Source organism: Atractosteus spatula, assembly GCF_055471065.1.
Source record: "Atractosteus spatula isolate fAtrSpa1 chromosome 10 unlocalized genomic scaffold, fAtrSpa1.hap1 SUPER_10_unloc_10, whole genome shotgun sequence".
In the NCBI taxonomy this organism is placed as follows: domain Eukaryota; kingdom Metazoa; phylum Chordata; class Actinopteri; order Semionotiformes; family Lepisosteidae; genus Atractosteus; species Atractosteus spatula.
The window spans coordinates 335,487-357,082 of record NW_028296613.1 but is presented as its reverse complement, the minus strand read 5'-3'; the positions used below and the strand labels follow the sequence as shown (position 1 = coordinate 357,082).

General features: G+C 39.5%; 1 protein-coding gene across 1 annotated transcript; it reads left to right on the top strand.

Moving 5' to 3' along the window:
- The first annotated feature begins 12,667 nt into the window (after nucleotides 1-12,667).
- On the top strand, nucleotides 12,668-21,461 carry LOC148813178 (uncharacterized). Its single transcript, XM_088908429.1, has 3 exons — nucleotides 12,668-13,052; nucleotides 15,223-15,708; nucleotides 21,391-21,461. Exons 1-3 carry the CDS (start codon nucleotides 12,668-12,670, stop codon nucleotides 21,459-21,461), a joined length of 942 nt encoding a protein of 313 aa, XP_088764555.1.
- Nucleotides 21,462-21,596: the final 135 nt, after the last annotated feature.

The window sequence follows — 21,596 nt, the reverse complement described above, 5'->3', positions numbered from 1 at the left end:
TCAAATGAACATCCATATCAAAGCAATTATGTTTATATATATTACAATTGAGGTACATATAACAAAATATCAACGTACATTTGTACAGTGCTAATTCTAATAATGATTGTCAAGGATTGTCAAGTTCTCCAACAAATCTGTGTTCTAAATTTAAAATATTTTTGCTATGGACACAACGGGTGTATAAATGAATTCTCCCGACAACCAGTTGAAGATAAAATTTCACACGTGAACCTGGTTTTCCATGGACATTGACTTAGGTACTTAATTGTTTACTTGTTGTAGTTCCACACGAGTAAAACACGCACATTTCCTGCAAAGTTCAAGAGGGTTTGTGAAGAAATCCCATCATTTTTTAGTGGAGGTTAACTCATATAAATACTTAGGTGTGCACATAGACCGTAACTTGTGCTGGTCTACTCATGCTGAGAGTGTTTGCTCCAAAGTTCAGCAGCGCTATTTCCTGGGAAGACTAAGAGTGTTTGGGGTTCAACAGGAAGTAATGCTTCTCTTCTACCGTGCTGTAATTGAGAGCATTATCAGGTATGGTATTTCAGTGTGGTTTGGTAATCTATCAGTTCATTTTAAATTGCAAATTACCCGCCTCGTCCAGACAGCTTTAAAAGTCATGGGAGTGAAACAGCACCCCTCCCTGCAGACAATGTTTGAAAGATCCATAATCAAACAGGCAGGAAAAATTATATCAGATCCTTCCCAAATCCTCAACTCTGAATATCAACTTCTTCCTTCTGGCAAATGTTTTAAGGTTCCCAAATGTAAGTCAAACAGATACAAACATTCCTTTGTTCCGCTATCCATTTAAGTTGTCAATGCAAATGTCAAGGACAAACAAAATATTGACTCTTACAACCCACTTGAGTGCAATATGTTTTTGTGATGTGTTATAAATGTTACATGTTGTTATGTTTAATACTATACATGTGCAATAGAATGATGTGCAATGTTTTTCTTTACTCTTTTTTTTCATTCTACTCTGTTTAAATGTACAGCAGTGCTGGGTGTCCATAAAAAAATTCCCTCAAATGACAATAAAATCTTATCTTATCTATACATCAGAACAATCCTTAGCATGTCCCTGAGTGTGTTTGAACCACCAGCCCTTTAAGAACTGCACAGGGACACATTCCCATTGCTTTTCACCCTTCATACGTTTGTAGTTAAAGAAAATAAAATACTGGCATTTTCCTGCCAGCCGGCAGTATTTCTTCTGTAATAACCAAGAATAACCAAGAACTTTATTTCATCTTTCGCAGGCTGTAATTTCCAGAAAATGAAGTGAATACTTGTATTAAGCTAAATTAAGCTGACGGAGATGCACTACCGTTATTTTGCTCCACTTTTTGTTAAAAGGAGAAAAATCACTGGCTTTTTCTTGCAGTATTTCTTCTGTCCTGTTAAGCAAGATTTGTATTTTATCTTTCAGAAGTTGTATGAATTTCTTGAAGTTCAGAAACAACTTGTTCCAGAAAGGAAATGAACACTTGCTTCAAAGTAAATCAAGACGTATGTCTCTCTCGCTGTGTGTGCTCTTATCTGTCCATCTCTCTCTCCTCTTCTCTCACTCTGGCAGTCTGTGTAGAGTATCTGAAGGCGATGTAACACCACTTGGCAAAGAAGAAAAAATTCTCAGAGGCAGAATAAAAAGTCATTATTCTCTTCTTAGTCAGATTAACATCTCAAACTGACTCAGACAAAACCTCAACTCCATACTGTTGACTATCCAGAGGATATTCAGACAATCAGTGCTGCTACAGGTACATGGATAATATCAGACAGAACAGCCTGGACTCAGGTCACATCTCCCCCTTTTCTCCTTCCTCACTTCCTCTTAGAAATAGAGAGGAGCTCCCAGTTCTCCTCTCTGTAAACTTGGCTCAGGACTTACTAATCTGGCAGCTGTTGGCTCTGTTCCAGGTCAGAAGCAAGAAGCTTCTATTAAACCTTTACAGGACATCCAGCCTTCTGTATTACTTTCTTTACTGTATGTCAGCCTCCAAACATGTTTTCTAAGTGTTTTATAATGGAAGTGGGTGTGGAATTATCTTAGTATTTATTATTTAACACCATTATTGACACTCTGATCAGTATATTGTTATAAGTAGCCGATGGTCCGATGGTTGTGACTACAATAGTGACTAGTTGACCAGTCTGTAGCTCTGAGCAGTGGGTCTCACATCACACAGAAGACCTGTCTTTGTGTGTGATTCCACACCAGCCCTGGGATTCAGCAGTTCTCACAAGTGTCTCACAGACAGTCTTATAAATTTACAATTAGAAGAAGTCTTGTAACAGTTGTACAGTTAATTTAAATAATCAGACCACCTATAGAACTGAGAGCTGGGTGGAAATAAAACCACATTTTAACCTCCATGATCAGGAGTCTAATCCTCCTGGCTTCTATACTCTGAAGTTTTGTGTAAAACCCTTAAAAACGCTTATTTCAGGGGCTCGTGGTCGTTCTCTACTGCTCCACACGTGTACGCTTTATAACACATTAATCTATGAAGTAAACTATTTTTTTTCTGTTTAATTAATTTAATTCCTCGGTTTATCGCTCTCCTACTACAACTGTTATACTGTAAATCGTCTCTCTTCACAGCCCGATTTGGTTTTCTGGGAGATGTTATATCTGTAAGAAAAGCCCCCCGGGCTCCGGACAGGAGTCTCCTCCAGCGGAGACGCGCTCTGCTCTGTCAAAAAGAGTGCTGTGACGTCACACACATCGGCCGGAGCGCCGGGATCAGAAAGCAGGACCGCGGGAGGCGCGCTGAGCACACGCAGGAGAGTTATTGAACACTTATCTATAGGCAACCAATTAATTCAACTGAAGAACCGTAGAAAAATCTATTAACTTCACCGATTGGTGAGTACTGATTCTTTTCTTGACCCTGTTTAAATATCTAGAAAACACTCAATAAAGACTGTATCGATCAATTACCATAGTGCGTTTAGTGTTAAAAATGTTCAAACCGAAATTAAACAATGATTATTCATATTATTATTTAGGTAACTGCATCCTAGAGCTAAAAAAATATGTTCCAAGTTGATAAATGTATGTAAGTAACAGTTCAAATGCATTTTTCCAGTGTTTATAAATCATAAGATTGGTAACCACGGCGACAGGCGCCCGTCACTGCGCGCGTCTGAGTGTATCGCATTCGTCACAGAGACCGGTGTGACGTAATGGGCAGCAACTAATACTAATACCAGTGTCTTCAAGATAATATTAGTGAGAGTACAACTGGTAGTTTTAATGCTAGTGTTCATGTGAGTATTAATGACAATAGCGCTACTGATAGTTTTAGTTTTAATGTTCATATTCATGTTAATATTAATTATAACTATAATCTTACTGTTAGACTATTAACACTAGTAGTAATGTTAGTTTTATTAATAGCATTACTGTTATTATTAGTAGTTTGTGTCAGTGTTAGTGATAGTGTTACTGTTGTAATATTAGTATTATTTATATTTGTGTTATTTCTTGTGTATCTGTAGATAAGTGTGTTTGTGGTATCTGTGCATGTGTGGGTGTGTGTCTGGAAGTGTGTGGTGTCTATAAGTGTGTGTCTGTGAGTATGCGTAGTGTCTATTCTTTTCTGTGAATGCATGTCTGTGTATGGTGTATGTCTGTGAGTGTGTGGTGTCTGTCAGGGTGTAGTTTTATATTTGTAAGTGCATGTGTGGGTATGTCTGTCAGTGTGTGTAGTGTCTATGTGTCTATGTGAGTATTAATGATAGCATAACTGATAGTTTTAGTTTTAATGTTAATATTATTCATGTTAATATTAGTGAGAGTATATCTGGTAGTTTTACTAATAATACAAGTATACATGTGAGGGTTTGTGATGATACTGTAGATACTTTTACTTTTAGTTTAAATGCTAGTATTCATGTTAATATTAGTGATAATTATACTGTTAGTGTCAGAGTATTAACACTCATCATCATGTTAGTTTTCATGACAGTATTACTGTTATTATAAGTATTATTAATCTAGTAGTAGTTTTTGTCAGTGTTAGTAACAATGATAGTTTTGGTGATAGTGTTACTGTTGTAATATTAGCAGTATCTGCATTAGTGTTAGTTAGTGTATCTGTACCTAAGAGTGTATGTGGTGTCTGTGTGTTAAAGTGTCTATTTGTGTATCTGTGAATGTGTGTGAGTTAGTGTGTATGAATGTGTAGGTGTTTATCTGTGAGTGTGTGTAAATGTGTGTGGGCTCCACTGGTGTGTCTGACAGAAGTGACCCATCAACAGGTGTTGAGGTCCAGAGTCGCTTGCGAATTGAAACAGAGTCCAGACCAACATCCAGAGATCTGTGAGTGCTCTGTTTTTATCACTTTTAGTAGTAATGACAGTAGTAATTCCCAGGCGAATCATTATTAACCAAAAAAGCCATCAGAAAATATCGACAGGACATTTCTGTGTCTGAGTGCCTGCTGCGAATAGTGCAACAAGCCATTTCTCTCTAATATTTTCTGATGCGGTTATTTATCGCATACAAAATATTTTTCTCATTAAGAATATTTTACCTGCAAAGTCACAGTGAAACTGCTACAGAACTTTTTTATGGGTGGAAAATGTTCAAAAGACTTAAGGGCTAAGGGGGAGGCTTGAACACACAACCTCAGCATGACTCCACTGCACACAGCTGTGTACATACAGATGCAGCCATTCAAAGTGTGTGGCATAGACACGTACCGCGGGTAATTGGCTACGTCCTCGTGTATCGTGACACGCAATGATGCGCAATACCGCGGTACATGATTGGTTGACTGACAGGGGCACTCGGGGTGCGTTGGTCAGTCATAGAAAGATTTAAATGTCTTTACTGTGCCCGTTTTAGTATTGAATATTTATATGGAATTTTACCACTGAAGGGAAATCTTAGTAGCTGAGCATAAAAAGAATAGGAGCATAACGCGTGTGAAGGCCATAGACGATGTTAATTTTGGAACATAAACATACAGTATTACAGTATATGGCTGGTCTCGGTACTTCAAAGAAAAAATACACACCAGTTTTCCATTTCTCCCTTAACATTTTAAGCATCGAAGTCTTTAACTAACATGTGAAATAACGTGTATAAAAAGTGGTAGTTTTAAGCTTTTCTGCGAATATGCTCGATACCGAAGTAAACAAGCATAATTTTAGAATTTGATTAATAGGGAATATAATATGGAATTGTGTATCTAAAGAAATTAATAATGATATAATTATATCCATGTACTGCAAGACAATAGTACACGCTGTACAATGTCTCTTGACACAGTATGTGTAGGAGTGTTTCACCATTCCTTGTGTGACCTTGTGAGTAGTGCTGTGTTCTAGGTCCTGGACTTGTAAGTGAGAAGTCAGCTGTTTGAATCCAGCCAGCACCATGGCTTTTCTTTTAACAAACATTTCTTCAAAAAAATAAAATAGCAATATTATGGACAATTAATTGACTTTTTATATTTCTAAATATCACAACATGTTCGAATCTAAGTAATTTTTTAATAACAATGAATAGTCACCACACATGCTTACACAGCTCCCTGGGTAAACTATCACAAAGCCTTAGAGAACTTAACATTTTTATTATCAACAAATTGTAAATACGACGTTTACATTGGTGTTATTAATTTTTCACTTGAGTGTATGGAGGACTGTCAGCTGTCACTAAGAGCAGACCCCCTCTCTTAGGCTGCGCAAACGATTTTTTAGATTTTTATAGAGAAATGGAGGCTGTACAGTATGCGTTACAATATAAACATTTACTGTCAAACTTTTCAACAATTGATTTAAAGACGATCTGTCAAAGTGCAATGAAATACAATTTTGTTGTTGTTTGTTAGTGTTGTTTTTATCCCGTAAACCGCTTTGAGAAGCCACCTTTAAAGGTGCTATATAAAGGCGCTGATTCTTATGGAATGTGTTTTCTTTCTTCTTTTTTTCAGCATAGAATAAACCTATTACTTGATTCTTATGGACGCCCGGTCCCGCCAGGGATTAAAAAAAAAACATGGAATCACGTATCTAAAGAAATAACAGTATACTGGAACTATGTTCATGCACAAACAGTAGCATGTTACATTATTAATTTGGGTGTCTCCTCTTGCCAGAAAGCGCTAAATTGCATTTTGAGTGCGGCTTTTGACTTTTTTTAAATAACAACCCATACATAAAGCTGATACTGCTTAGACTTTTAATTATTTAAAACTGTATTACAGCAGCACAATGTGCTTTTTAACGAAACCTTGACTATTGACTATTGACTTGACTATTTAGCCATGAGATTATGTTTATGTTTATTAATCTCCCTTGTTAAGTTTGTGAGAATGATAAGCACCCCACTGCGCCTGCGTGCCAGCAGAGAGAGATAAGACATTTACATATATTGTTAAATTATTACTTAATGTTATTATTAATAGTATTATTACTTCTTCAGGAAGTTAAAAAAACACTTGAATTACTTATCCAGTCTCTCGAAATAAAATTATTTTTCAAGAAATGTAATGCAAGATGCTTTCTAACGTCGGGCAATGTGTTTTTTTTTTAAATCTAACATTGATAGATTAAAAAGTCATTCCTAATAGCAATTATTTACCTGCATAAACTTATAAAGGTTGTATTTTCACACAGTGAAGAGGTCTTTTTTAGTTATACAGTAGTTGTGCAAGCTCTGGTGAGTGTGTCTTTTTTGATGAGTTTCAAAGGGAAATAGGTTCGTATTCGTCTTTCCTGACGCAAAACAGGGTCAGGGGGCAGGGTGTGTGGGGAGGGTGTGTGGGTAAACTTTCATACCTGACTGAGAAAGCTTTAGGGAACTTAACAGGTTTAAAGGCTTTCTGTTTTTCCCTTCCAAAGTTCAAAGAGGACATTGAGTGTTTCCTGGATTTCACTGGTTATTAAAGATTATTAATTATATCACCACCACTGGCCGTGGGGCCGTGGGGTGAGACAGGGCTGCAGCCTTAGCCCAACACTGTTTAATATCTATATCAACAAATTAGCAGGAATGTTGGAACAGTCTGCGGCTCCTGGTCTCACACTACACGACACAGAAATCAAGTTCCTGCTCTATGCAGATGACCTGGTCCTGCTGTCGCCCACAGAACAGGGGCTGCAACAGAACCTGGCACTGCTGGAGCAGTACTGTCAGACCCTGGCACTGACAGTCAATCTGGACAAGACCAGAGTTATGGTTTTCCAGAAAAAAGCCAGACCTCAGGGAAACAGGTACAAATTCACACTTAACAACAACACATTGGAGCACACATCCAGCTACACATATCTCGGCATATCACATACTGTATCACATATACTGTACCATCAGCTCATCTGGAAGTTTTGAGCTGGAAGTGAAGGCACTGAGGGAGAAGGCACTCAGGGCTTTCTACGCAATAGGAAGGAGTGTCTTCAACATCAATCCACCAACAAGAATCTGGCTCCAAATATTTGAAAGTGTAATCCAACCCATTGCCCTTATACGGCAGTGAAGTGTGGGGTCCCCTCACAGACCAGGATTACACTCAATGGGACAAACACCCCACAGAAACTCTGCACATGGAGATCTGCAGAAACATCCTCCGTGTGCAGAGAAAAACACATAACAATGGGTGCAGGGCCGAATAAGGCCAGTACCCACTATTGATAAACATACAGAAAAGAATATTAAAGTATTGGCTTTAATATTAGCCGTACAGAAAATTAAAGTGCCCCTTTCCATTCAGCGGGTGTCTGAGTCGCTGTGTCCTATCTTCTGGCAGTCGCTGTTGTGAAAGTCTGTAGAGTTTATCTTATTTTTAGTACTATATTTTTATATTATATTCCATATTAATCAAACTCTAAGAGTATGTATCGGCTTGTTCCACCCTCCCACCCCTCTCTGTGTACAGTAGAGCCTCCTGTCCTGACTGCAGGAGCTCATATATCTTATACTAAAAATAAGATACACTCTACAGACATTCACAACAGCGACTGTGTGAGGGCAGGAGTGGATCGCAGCAGGCATACACAGCAAATAACAGGAAAACAAAGAACAGGGCAGGTGAGCCAAGTATCCAAACAGTGAGTGATCAGAAAAAGGAAACAATTGTTACACCCAGCTTTTCCACGCAATTTTTTTAACTTGCTAATGCATCAGACACATTTCCTGGCGTATTGTGTTTTAAATAAGACAACAAGACATTGTACAGCATTTGGCTTCCATGGACATCTTCGTTTGTGAAAGCACAGTGAGACGACATTATAAAGGGGAGAGGAGGCAAAGAGAATCTTTGCCAGGAGACCATTTGTAGCATGGTGAATCGGAGATTCTCAACACTTTGTGCGACTGGAAAAGAATTTGTGATCGGATCAACGAAATGCTTTGAAGAAGGAGGCGCTCTTTTCCTCTAGTTAAACAGTCTGTCCAGAAACAAAACATTCTTGTTAAACAAGAGGAATGTAAAAAAAAATTGTACAAAAGTAAAAAACAATTACTTTTTGACAATGAAAACCGTGTGTGTGTCTCTCTCTCTCTCTGCTGGCGCGCGGGCGCTGTGGGGTGCTTATCATTCTCACAGTGCATAAGGGAGATTAATAAACATAAACATAATCTCATGGCTAAATAGTCAAGTCAATAGTCAATAGTCAAGGTTTCATGAAAAAGCACATTGTGCTGCTGTAATACAGTTTAAAATAATTAAAAGTCTAAGCAGTATCAGCTTTATTTATGGGTTGTAATTTAAAAAAAAGTCAAAAGCTGCACTCAAAATGCAATTAAGCGCTTTCTGGCAAGAGGAGACACCCAAATTAATAATGTAACATGCTACTGTTTGTGCATGAACATAGTTCCAGTATACTGTTATTTCTTTAGATACGCGATTCCATGTTTTTTTTTTTAATCCCTGGGGGACCGGGCATCCATAAGAATCAAGTAATAGGTTTATTCCATGCTGAAAAAAAGAAGAAAGAAAACACATTCCATAAGAATCAGCACCTTTATATAGCACCTTTAAAGGTGGCTTCTCAAAGCGGTTTACGGGATAAAAACTCACATTCCACCTCACTGTCTTCGACCTCTCCAGCCCCACCTTTGTCACCTGCGATGCCTCCAGCACCGCCCTGGGAACTCTACTGTCCCTTGCTTCATAACGGGGTGGAGTAACCTATCGCTTTTGCCTCACGAGTTCTCAGTCCAACCGAACAGAAGTACTATGTTGGGGAGTGAGAGACCCTGGCCTGGTACATGTATTTGTATGGTCATGCATTCACGCTACGGACGGCCCACCAGGCCCTCACTGTGTTTCTTGCCACTTCAGCAATAGGACATTGACCACTCAGACCACCACTAGTCTGAGAGGCTCCAGCAATACTATTTTACACTAAAGTTCACTCCAAGATGTGGAAATATAGTTGCAGATCTACTGTCCCGCTCCTTTCCTAACCTGCCTGGAGGCCGTGATTCAGACACACTCGAGTCTGACCTCATCCAGATGCTCCACACTCCACTTCAGGCAGCAGTGCTTTTTAACGTCTGGGATAACTGTGTTTGTTTCATTTTCTGAAGGGGGGGGGGGGGGTTGTTGCATACACCATCAGTTTGGGGTTTATGATGCTTTTGCACTTTGGGTTTTGGGGCTTACCACTTTACGGCACTTGAGTGCCTTGTCGGGTTTTAACCATTCTGTGTCAGTTATGAGTTATGCACAATAAAGAGCAGACGTCTGTGAAATCTGTCTGCCTCAGTCCCTGGTTTTCCACGGTGTAACAATGTCTCTTGCAAATGTATTCAGGTTTGCATAAAACTTTAATAAAAAAGTGATCTGAAACTTCCCATCTTTCAATCTCTGATTTTGCTGTCACTAAACCCGGACGTGATGTTCCGCAGATGTGCAGTGTGCCTTTACTTTTGTTCATGTATTGGTTGTGTGAGCTCCTCACTGCGTGTCCAGTACTGTACTGTGATTATTTTTAAATTGTGTACAAGGAGTACAATGACTAGAAGGCTTTGAACTTTGTTTGGTTCATAAAAAATGCTAAAGAACATGCAAAGTGATTAACATTTCCTTTTGTCAATTATCTGATTGTCTCTGCTCTATTTCATGAGTTTATGTAGTGACAGGCCATTTCTTTCTGATATATTTACTGGGTCAGGTATTAATCGCATAGGAAACACTATTTTCATAAAGAACAACATGTCAGCAACAAAGTCACATTGAAGCTGGTATTGGGAAAAGTTTCATAATATTTCTTTTTAAATAATACAAGTAAATCTTATCTTAAACTATGGAATTTTAGCCAGCATGGAGCTTGAATTCACTACCCTGAAATTAAGAGTTTCATTTTAGCTGCTCCACAGAAAACTGAAATCTCTTATTTATATTAGATACTGCAGGTCCTGTCCTTTACATGACTGAAGAGGTCGGTATAGTCTCCAGGTTATCAACAATAAGTTCTGTCATTGCTTATGTGGGGCAGCACATCAATTAGATGGTTGTTTGCAGTATGTGCATGGTTTTCTCCCATTCACTTAAATAACATAGATGGAGGAAGCTCTCTTGTCTTTGGCTGCTGTTCTAGTAAAGGAACAACATTCCTATCAGGGCACTGCCACTTGACCAGTCATGAGGTGGTGCACTCATGATGATCATCTTTTCCCTGTACTTGAGGGTCATTTTGCTCTTCCACCTGCAATTTCAACATCTTACTTGGGAGATGTCAAACTTCTGAGCCTGTGGTGTGCTTCAGTGGCAGCTGTAGTAGACATCATCTTGGAAAGCACATTGGGGTCCTTGGACATGAAAGATGGTTAAAGCTTCTCTCAGTAAACAGGAGATCCTGTGTATGAAATTCTGCGGTGCCTTTCTTCCTGTTTTGTCCTATAGAATGTGTCATAATTATTGATAATCACATGTGGGTTGATTTAGTTTAATTCAAGTGTTAATTTCCTTTCTGGAACAACTTGTTTTTCAAGAAAATCATACAGTACAACTTGCAAAAGATGCAAAAGATGAAATACAATACAATACAAATCTTGCTTTCGGTGCATAAGAAGTACTGCCAGCTGGCAAGAAAATGACAGCATTTTTTTCTTTATCCAAAAGCCTGCATATGGAGATGTATAACACAAATCCACTTGAGATGTTTTTGTCGACCAGAAGAGGAGTTTATTGAATACATAGCCAAGGAAAAGAACCCTCCTTACAGTCAGGACCGTACTTCTGACAAGAAGAGTTACAGCTGCCTTTTTATACATTTGCTTGATAAGGAAGACGAACAGTTTAATTCTCAAAAAGGAAAACTTCAGTTGTAAATGATTTATGTTGGTTAAGCACACTCCACAATGACTGATCATAAAATGTATATGTGACTGAACTGGTACAGCACCTGGAAAAATAGGTTCAGTTGTGGTTAAGGTTCTGCACTAGAATAAGAATAGGCATATTTCCTGTCTGCAGGCTCGTAGTCTTACCAACATTGGCTACACTTAATGCTGGAGTTTGTGCTCTACTGTGCTCTACTGAACACTGTGTACAGAGAAAGAATTTAACCCTTCACCTCAAACGACACTCTTGTTGACATTGTTCTGTCACTGGTAAAATTTCCTGACCCTGGGTATATACAGTAGCTGGTCTTTGAGATGTTACTAAAACAGCTGTCCTGTGGAACCGGTGGCAAATATGGAACCAATGAACCTGTTGTACAGATTCAAGATGAAAAGACCAGAAAGGTAAATAAATCAATTTAAATGGGTATGTGGCCTTGTTGAGACATATCACATCAAAGATAAAGCAATAAATATGGAGAGGTGATAAAAGAGATTGGAAAAAAATGTAAGGATGGGAAATAGTTGTGTATAAAGACACCGAAAGGAAGGAAAAATGTATTAATTAGATAAGAAGAAGTTGGGAAGGGGGTTGTGGAGGGGTAAAACATTAAATTGGTTGTTATTGGCTGCATTCCATTTTCAGTTTCAGTTTTAACCCAGTGGTCTGGTCCAGTTCAGTCACTTATTCAGTTTTCCTTCTGAACCGGTGCAATTTCTCCACAGCCTCTACCATCGGTTAAGTCACAGCGTACATTTTAGTGGTTTATCTGATCCCGAGCAGTGTAGAATAGCGTTTCTTCAAGAGATTGTGTTTGATATTTTATCACAAAGCTGAGAGGAACAGCTGAAAAGTGATGTGTGCTTCGATTTAAGAATAGCTTTATATGAAATTCTGCATTGATAATAATGTGCATTATAGTGTCCTACAAGTAAAACGTGGAAATCAATTTTCAGTTTCACAAAATTCACACTTAGGAACAGGGCAACATGCAGGCAATTCACTCCTCCTGAGCAGGTGGCGCTAGACGGTGAAGTGAGGTTTTAAATCCGCCCGCAGAATCTCCTGTTTCACAGCTCTGCTCCTCGGCTGTTTTGAAGCCTAATGAATGACGATCATGCTGCAGATATTTCACCCACGTGGTGGTGATTGTGTCTGTTGCTTTAGCTAATTAAAGAAGAAAGTTTTTTTTTGTTATTTTAATAACTTCATGTTCTGAATACGCTACGTCTTATCGACTGTGTTTATTACTGAACAGATCATAGCCCTGATTACAGAATGAAGAATAAAAATAAAGTTACTGTGATTAAAGTCCGCAAGGCAACCTTTGTTTTAGACTCCGAAGAACGATGGCGGCGTGTTTGTTAAATCTGCAAACCGGACTTTACTCTTTAATGGATATTTTACTCAAATCGATCGTGTATGAAGTTTCAGAAGTTTTCAGAAACAGGATGTCTGACTCTGAGGACGAGTTTCAGGACAAACTCTACAGCATCTCCCAGATTCAGGTGAGACGGGCCGTGTTTAAAATCACACAGTGTGTGGAGGACAGTGTCGGGAGTGAAATGGCGCAGCTGAAGAAGGAAAACGAGAGCCTGAAGTGGAGATTGCAGCTGTGGGAGAAAGACTCGGGAGCAGGAGGAGATCAGGGACAGACCGATCAGGTTACCCAGACGCTTCCATGTGAAGTCACTGCCGAAATAAAAGAAGAAATGGATATGAAACTGTTGTCAGGTCAGTGTGGTGACTTGTGTCTTTACCTTCCTCACTGGTGAGAATATAGTGGAGAGATGCAGAGTGAAGTGGGAAAGACTTAGGTGATGTAGCAACGTGATTCTTTACTGGAAACTGAACTTTTATTGTTTGGTTGTAGTAACAGGAATAGAAAATGGTGAGCTACTGTATCTATACCCTCATTATAGTAAACGCTGACATCTCGCTTGTTTACTGTTTTTTTATCGTTGGAATATCCTCCTTATTTTTAAAATAATCTCGGCTAAACGTGTTTCCAGCGCTTTTGGTTTTAAAAAAGCAAAGCAAACTTGGAGATGAATGTGAAATGGTGAACAGGATAAAAAGTGTCGAGCAGTCGACAGATATTTGCATTCTCACATTTTGTAGCGGTCTGTGGTTTGAGGTGCAGGATCAAGTGAATATCGGTGTGTTTTAGGTTTCGGGACTGCTGTATTTAGTGATCTTGGAGGAGAAGGATTGTCTGTGGATTTGGTATTAATCGAAAGGACAAACACTGTTCCCAGTATTTTTTTTCTCATGGTGTTTTTTCCTGGTGTTCTCTTTCTTATCTCTTTGGATTAAGCACACAGCAGAATGTGTATTACCATTCTAGAAAGGCAGTCATTTCTGCTCAGTTGAATTCACTGCTTTATACAGTACCGGGTCGCGGGGGAGCCAGAGCCTATCCCAGCATGCAAGGGGATCTGTGTGTTATACAGCCTGGAGATGACACCGGTTTATCAGAGTATTGTTACAAGTAGGGAGTTATGAAATTGGATAAATAGCCTGAAATGACCCAGAGGATGAATCAATAATGAAAATAAACTATCATAACCCCCAAATATTTGAGAAGTTGGTATACCTAGAAGCACTTGAGTTCTTTGTTCTCTGTCACAGCTTTGGTGAAAATAGTCTTTATTAAAGCACAAATAATAGGTTTATTCCATGCTGAAATGAGAAGAAAGAAAACAGAACGTTTTGGTCGTGGAGCCTTCTTCAGGTGTGATTTTTAAAGCACACTGGGTTAAACAAATATTCATTAACAATAACAATCTCCTCTGTTCCTCTGCTAGTTGTCCTTTTCTTTCATGCTGTCTTCCTGGACTACTGATTAATACTTACTCATTTACCCATAATTTAATTAACTAAAGTAAACCAAGGTCAACTTTACAATTACTTTGATTACTGAATCTGGGGCTTCCACATCTAAGCAAACATCCCCTTTTCTCTGAAGCTTGAAATGTTGACAATAGCCAGGAGTTACCCGTTGTATCTAGATTCACTTAATAAAGTTTTTCAGTGAGGATCTCAATCTAGATCTCAATTAGTTTAATCATACTCCTTATTGCCCCTTCCGAACCCTCACTGTACCCTGTACCTGCTTAATTCTGCTGCCTCCTCCCACTGTGTAGCTTTTTGTCTTTGTAAAAATATGAAAAGCCACTTTTAAACTTACCATATAAAATTTTGTATTTATTATTATTATTCAATCCACTGTTGTTTTTATTATTAAGCATCTTGTACTCGTGTTAGAATTCTCTTCCTTTTTGTGATTAAATTCAAAATAACCTTTTCCCCCCTTTTCATATCAAGCCTGTTCATCTCTCTTTCTCTCTGAATTCACTGTCTAAACCTCTCACTGCTTCTAGAGTTCAACCTTAATCATAGTCTTAGTTAAGACAACTAAAGTGTCAATTAGTCATGGTCACTTTTACGTCACCCACTTTTAATTTAGAAAGGATTAAGTAATATGTTTGCTGAAAAGAGAAGACAGAAAACACAACATTTTGGCTGTGAAGACCTCTTCCTCTTGTTCAGTTTTACTCCAACAGGTCATTTCTTCTCATCTTATTGCACTCAAACAAATGCAAAGCAATCAGGTTTCTGTCATTGTCGTTGTGGATTATTTTTGTAGGTGTTTCATTTTCTTTAAAATGAAAAATGGGTTGCTCACAAACATTTTGTCTTAATTTTTGGTGACTAAATTAACACCGCTAGTTTAAAAAGATAAAGTGAACATTGGGGTGTATTAGTATTTTGCGGTGGTCTTGGTGCCAAAAATCCCTGTATGTTAAAGTTTGATTTCTTGTTACTCCATGGTGTTTTCTGCTTTAAACGTTATACTTTCAGCTCACGTTAAAGGTCTTGTCCTTTTGTTCTGTATTTGCAGGCTCAGAGGCCAGTGCTCTCCCTGATGCTAGGGAAAGGGCTCCTCTTGAACAGCAGCACAGTCAGGAGGAGTGGGGCTCCAGTCTGATGCAGGAGACAGAGCTCACTTCTGCAGAAGGGAAAGAGACACTCAGTGAGCAGCACACAGAGAGCAGACAGAGTGTGGAGGATCTGGACTCTGTGTCCAAGATGGAGACAGAGCCTGAGAGTGAGACACCTGGGTTCCTAGTATCTGATGATTTTACAAAGAAGATTAATAATCTGGACACAAACAGTATTACACAAGGTTGTAATGAACTGGGCTATGTCTCCGTACAAGAGCTCAAAGAACAACTGGGTGAGTTTAATCTTACAGAGCAGGACATGGAGCCTCAGTTGATTGACCCTGCAGAGGAGCAGACTAAAGAACCTGGTGAAGAGAATAGTACTGAGTTACAGCACACAGAGAAGAGTCAGGACAAGGAGGAACAACAGCAGCTCCAACAGGGCTTGATAATAATTAGGCCTTGTTCTGTTCAAGTGGAGAGACTGTCATTGCAGAGGTGTTTTAAGCAGTCATATGATCCCTTAGTATCTGAGCAAGATCATTCCATGGAGCATTTGCAGAATAAGAGACCCCAGCATGATCAGAGGATGAGGAAGAATCACTCAAAGCCTTGCTCAAATGGAGCGGACAAACTGCCATTACGGCACAGACAGGAGCAGCGTTTCTGTCAGTCTAACATTTCAAAAACCCTTTGCACAGGAGAGAAACCTTTCAGCTGCAGTTGGTGTGGGAAGAGGTTTAGTCAGTCAGGTAACTTAATAACCCACCAGCGCATTCACACAGGAGAGAGACCATTCAGCTGCAGTCAGTGTGGGAAGAGTTTTAGTCATTCAAGTAACTTAATAACCCACCAGCGCATTCACACAGCAGTGAGACTATTCACCTGCAGTCAGTGTGGTAGGAGTTTTAGTCGGTCAAGTACCTTAAGAGTACACCAGCGCATTCACACAAGAGAGAGACCATTCAGCTGCAGTCAGTGTCGGAAGAGTTTTAGTAATTCCAGTTCCTTAAGAGTCCACCAGCGCATTCACACAGGAGAGAAACCATTCAGCTGCAGTCAGTGTGGGAAGCGTTTTAGTCAGTTAAGCAACTTAAAAGTCCACCAGCACATTCACACATGAGCGAGATCATTCAGCTACAGTCACTGTGAGAAAAGTTTTATCTAGTCAGGTGACTTAACAAAACACACCAATCTAGTCACAAGTTTTTGATTTAATCATAGTCTTAGTCAAGTCAACTAAAATGTCTATTAATTCAGGTAGGCAGCTGAGTCAGCATGTAACACCCGCAGAAGGCTTCACAGCTGAAATATTGTTTCCTTTCTTCTCTTTTCAGCCTGAAATAAACCTTTACTTGTTCCCAAAATGTTTATTAGTTATATTAATTTTGTAGTCACTCACTTTTGATTTGGTCTAGTCAACTGAATTTTGACTATGATTACTCTTACTTATGGTTAACTAAAACATAGCTCTAGTCATGAAGTATAATTTATGTGTATAATAAAATGTATAATGTTTTTTTTCAATTTAATTTTCAATTTAAATTGAATTAATTCTGTATTTATTTGTAGTCTTGGGATGTTAAGTTTAGTCCTGTTTCATTTACAATTAAGACTGTTCTCATTGGATGGGCTTGTACTTGCGTAACAACTTTTTACCTTCCTATGTTAAGCAAGAAACATGTATAAAACAGAATAGGATCTTTAACTGTCACGCTTAAGAAAAGAAAATCACAAAATGTATTAAATTCTACCAACAAGCTCAAAGTCTTTGCTGCACAATCTAAAGTGTATTTATCCCCAGAGAGGATAGATATGAAATACAAGAAATATTTATGCAACAAAGGGTAAATAATGAAGAATCAAGAGATATTGTATGGATCTGTCCTAATAAGAAAATCTATTTTGGCACCATTACTAATAATTCCATATTTTTTTAAGTTCAGTTTTTTTTTCAATGCAACTATTTTTTTGTTTAATCCGGACTGGACAAGCAATATATACACTTTAACAGCCACATAAACTAAATGTAATTAAATATTTCCTGATAACCTCGTATGAATATGATTTGCAGTTCCTACATAGCCAGAACCTGTCATCCCCACCTTAGTGAGCATCTTCGCTTTTCTCTCAAATACAATATTTACTCCACAAATAAGATTGATTATAAAGGCTGACACATTTTCCGAAGTTTTAAATACTGATGTCACTCTGGAGGCACGGGTTTGAATCCCACTCTTGACAAAGCTTGATCTGTGGACCTTCTAGTATTGTTCAAATGAGAAAGGCACTACGATGTAGATAATGCGTTGACATATGCACAGACACACAATATGTCTCGTTCTTATCCTGTTTCAGTTTATGCTTAATAGGAGTGGAGCAATTCCTCCTGTTTCTCATACTAATATATTCTGACCACCACTGAACAGATACCCATGTAGCCTGGCTCTGATTCAAGAACACCTCAGATGTTCAGCCCTTTTTTTGTTTGCTGGAGATTACGATCAATAAATAACTTTTTTGGGAAAAAACAATTTATCAAACACATAGGCAGATTTTCAAAAAACAAATTAGAGTTGACAAGGTGCCCCTTTGGAATAGTCATCAGAAAATGACAGGAAAGGAAAATTATATAAGCTCTCTCAACGTATGAGAGATTGGCATCTGATTGAAGAAAATCTACCTTTCTCCCCGTGGGGGAATTGAACCTCAGTTTCTCACATGACAGGTAGGGATATTCACCACTGTACTAACAAGGGGGGCTTGCTTCCTGCTTGGAGGCATTTCCTCTTATAGTTACTACTGTTTCAGGTTTCAGCATTTATTTTCATTCCTTCCAGTGGAGCGCATGAAAATGTGTTTCCATTTGTGCCATCCTTACTTCTCCTCTGCTATCATCACTACTCCTTCTCTTGCACTACAAACACCTAGAGAGTCGGTTCTTTCAGCATAATTAATTCGGTTTTCAAAGGCTGGAAGTAGGGCACAAGAGTCGCGAATGCAAACAGCCTTTTTAACTGCTTCCACTGGGAATTGTCATTCATAGACACTGAAGAATTTATTTCTAAGGCAGCAGGTCCAAATGATTTAGCAATTTAAAGGTTTGAGGAAAAATGAAACAACACTTTTCCTTTGTGGGGCAGGCACACAACCACATGAAGAGAACACCATGATCAGCAGGTTTCAAGTCGCAATGGATTTCTAATTCATCATTTTAACCACTCGGCCACAACTTCCACGAGTGCCCCCACTCCCACCGCTGCTACAATCCAACATGGAGTGCAAGATGGCATCCGAAACCTTTTTCATATTTGATCTCTGTTTAAAAACAAACAAAAAATTACAAAATACATGCTAGCAGTCAGACAGGCCTCAGAGGATTTAAGGGTGGCTTAAAGTTTAAATTATAAAGTCTCCCTGTCCGGACATGAAAATGGAACTTTGTTAAAAAAATATAAATAATGGAGAAATATGTACAAGGATTTTTGAAGCTGCACCACACTGCAGTTTGAATAGCAGTTTATTTGTTTTAGATGAAGGAATTGTCTTTGATTTAAGCTCTTACAAATGAGATGAAAAAAACACCCCTGAAGTCCTGCAGTTGAATATAATGCCATTACATGTCAAAGCAGTATTTCACTTCATCCTACCATTCCAACACAAGGAGTATGTGGAAATGATCATACGCTATGATACGTCTCTGATCAAGTTCAAGTTTATTTGTCAAACCAGCCATATACAAGTATAGAGAGGAGCGTGATATTGTTCTCCAGGTCTATGGTGCGAATACATACAAGACACTGACTAGCCAATGCTATAGACAATGTAGCCATAGACATTTCTGACAGGGTACATAAAGTCCAATGTGCATAGTACAATTTACTTTACAGGATTGTGCAAAGAGTTGTGCAAAGAATACATCAGACAGTATGCCTGACATTAGGCAAAAAAGAACTTAAGTTTCCAGATTTGGAGTAAGTGCAGGAGGTACCAGGGTGTTGAGGAGCCTGACAGCCTGTGGAAAAAAGCTGTTACTGAGTCTGGTGGAGCTGACCCATATACTGAGATACCCTTTACCAGATGGTAGGAGGGTAAAGAGGTTGCAAGAGGGGTGGGAGAGATCCTCCACAATACTGGAGGCTTTGTGTGTTGGCAGTGTTTGTGGTATATGTCCTGAATGGTCGGAAGGGAGGCTCCAATGATGTTTCCTGCTGTATTGACAATTCATTGTAGGAACTTGCGGTCTGAGACCTTACAATTCCCAAACTGAACAGTGATACAGTTTGCCAAGATGGTCTCGATGGTACCTCTATAGAATGTGGATAGTATGGGGGGGGGGGGGTGGTTTGCCCTTCTCAGTCACAGCAGGAAGTGGAGATGTTGTTGTGCTTTTTTAGCTAGGGAACTGGTGTTGATGGTCCAAGTGAAGTCATCTGTGATATGCACACCAAGAAACGTAGTACTTCTAGTTGTCTCTGCAGGGGAGCCGTTTATGTGCAATGGGGAGTGATAAGTGATCAGTGGGGAGTGTTCAACAATTCAGTGGGTTATCAGTCTCTACAGTTGTAAGGCACCTTGAAGGTACACCCCCATGATTAATATTTGTGCATCAGTGAAAGGTACACTCTTGGACAACCTTGAAGGAAACTAATGCTATTAGACATTGGAAGATCTAAAGAGTCTCTTAACACCACTTCTAGCAGCAAACTTAGTTGTTCCCAGGAAGTCTCCCCCATCCAGGTACTGACCAGGTTCACAGCTGCACAGTTTCAGTGCATTTTCAGTTGTGAGTTGCAAGGTGATGTAGCTGCAAAAAATGTTTCATTGGCTGAGAATCAAACCCAGGCCTCTCCTATGACAGGCAAGAATTTTACCACTGAACCACCATGATGATCTCTAAAAGGTTGTACTCAGACATTTTTTACACTCAGTCCTGGACTGTGCGGTCCAAAGGGAACTTTTGGACAAGTGAGAATATTCTCCTATCTGTAAATTTTATTCTGCTAGTGTTGTATAGTGCAGCATTCGGGAATATTCCAAAACTGAGTCAGATCGAATGGTTTAAGAAAACCTGTTCAACTGGAACATGGAAGAATAAAAAATGATAAAACAGTTCCTATGTTAAAACTGAAACAAAACAACAACAACAGAACTGCAGTACATCACACTATAAGCAAAACAAAGACAATAACGTTATGACAGAAAAGAAAACATAGAAGCTGTTAAAACATAACAAAAGAACTGGTATCTGACATCTGTGCTATTGGAATCACATAAAACAGAACCTGAGATCAGTCCGGTTTCGTTCTTCCTGGGGTATCAAGCCAGTCACTAGTTGGTGCTTTTCAACAGGGCTCCACGAATGGTAGCCTCATGTGAAGCCAAATCACCACAGGTGACTTTGATTTGCCCAGCACAAGAGCATGCCCGGTTTTCTGAAGCAGCACTGGGTTACAAGGAGCGATGCTGTTCTGGCCCAAATCGGTATCCACTTGCTTGTGTCGGTACTGCAGTGTGAACTCCCAGATGAGTTGAAAATGTTGGATTGGGAGAAATGGCAGTGAGGCCGTTGCTTTCTGGAGAAAAGATGGATTCAGTGTTTAGTCTCTGCTCCTGCTGCAGTGAGGGGGATGGTTCAGGGATGAAGTCTAAGTCCTGGCTTTCCCTTGCAGAGCTTCACTGGAGAGGCTGTGCAACCCTGCATGTGTCTGCATCACTGATGCAGACCGGTGTATGGGGTGAGACAGGCAGGTTGTCAGTGCTGCAGACAGAAGTGTATTCTTGAAGAGGCATATAAGCAGTGCTCTGTGGCAAGGAAAACCTGTCCCTGCTATAGCACACTCTAAAATGACAGTGCAAGCCTCAGAGCTGTTGCCCTGCTCTTGCAGTGTCTTACAGCTCACCCCATCATCATCTGTAGCCAGGATGTTGAATGGGCTCTCGTTTGGTGAATACACAGGCCTCTCACAGTGCACCTCTGCATCTAAATCATTGGTCACTCCTGTCAGCATAGGGACCCAGGGGCTCAGGTTACTGACACTAGTACTGTCAGCACAGCTGGCTTAAGGCAGAATTCTCATGCTGCTGCTGTCATCTGTCAGCTGGGGCTCTTCCTCCTCTGGCAGTCTGTGGAAGCCAGCTGGAGATGGAGGAAACTGAGATTGTCTCTGAGGTGGTGATATCCCTTCAGTTGTAGAGGACACTGAGGTGGAGGTCCTTTAAGCTGTAGTTGTACGGTGATGTGCTACTGGAGCAGTTATTCATGAGAGTGTGTGGGTCTTTCACAGAGGGTCAGGACAAGCCCCCTGCCTGAAAGTCTCCTGTGTGCATT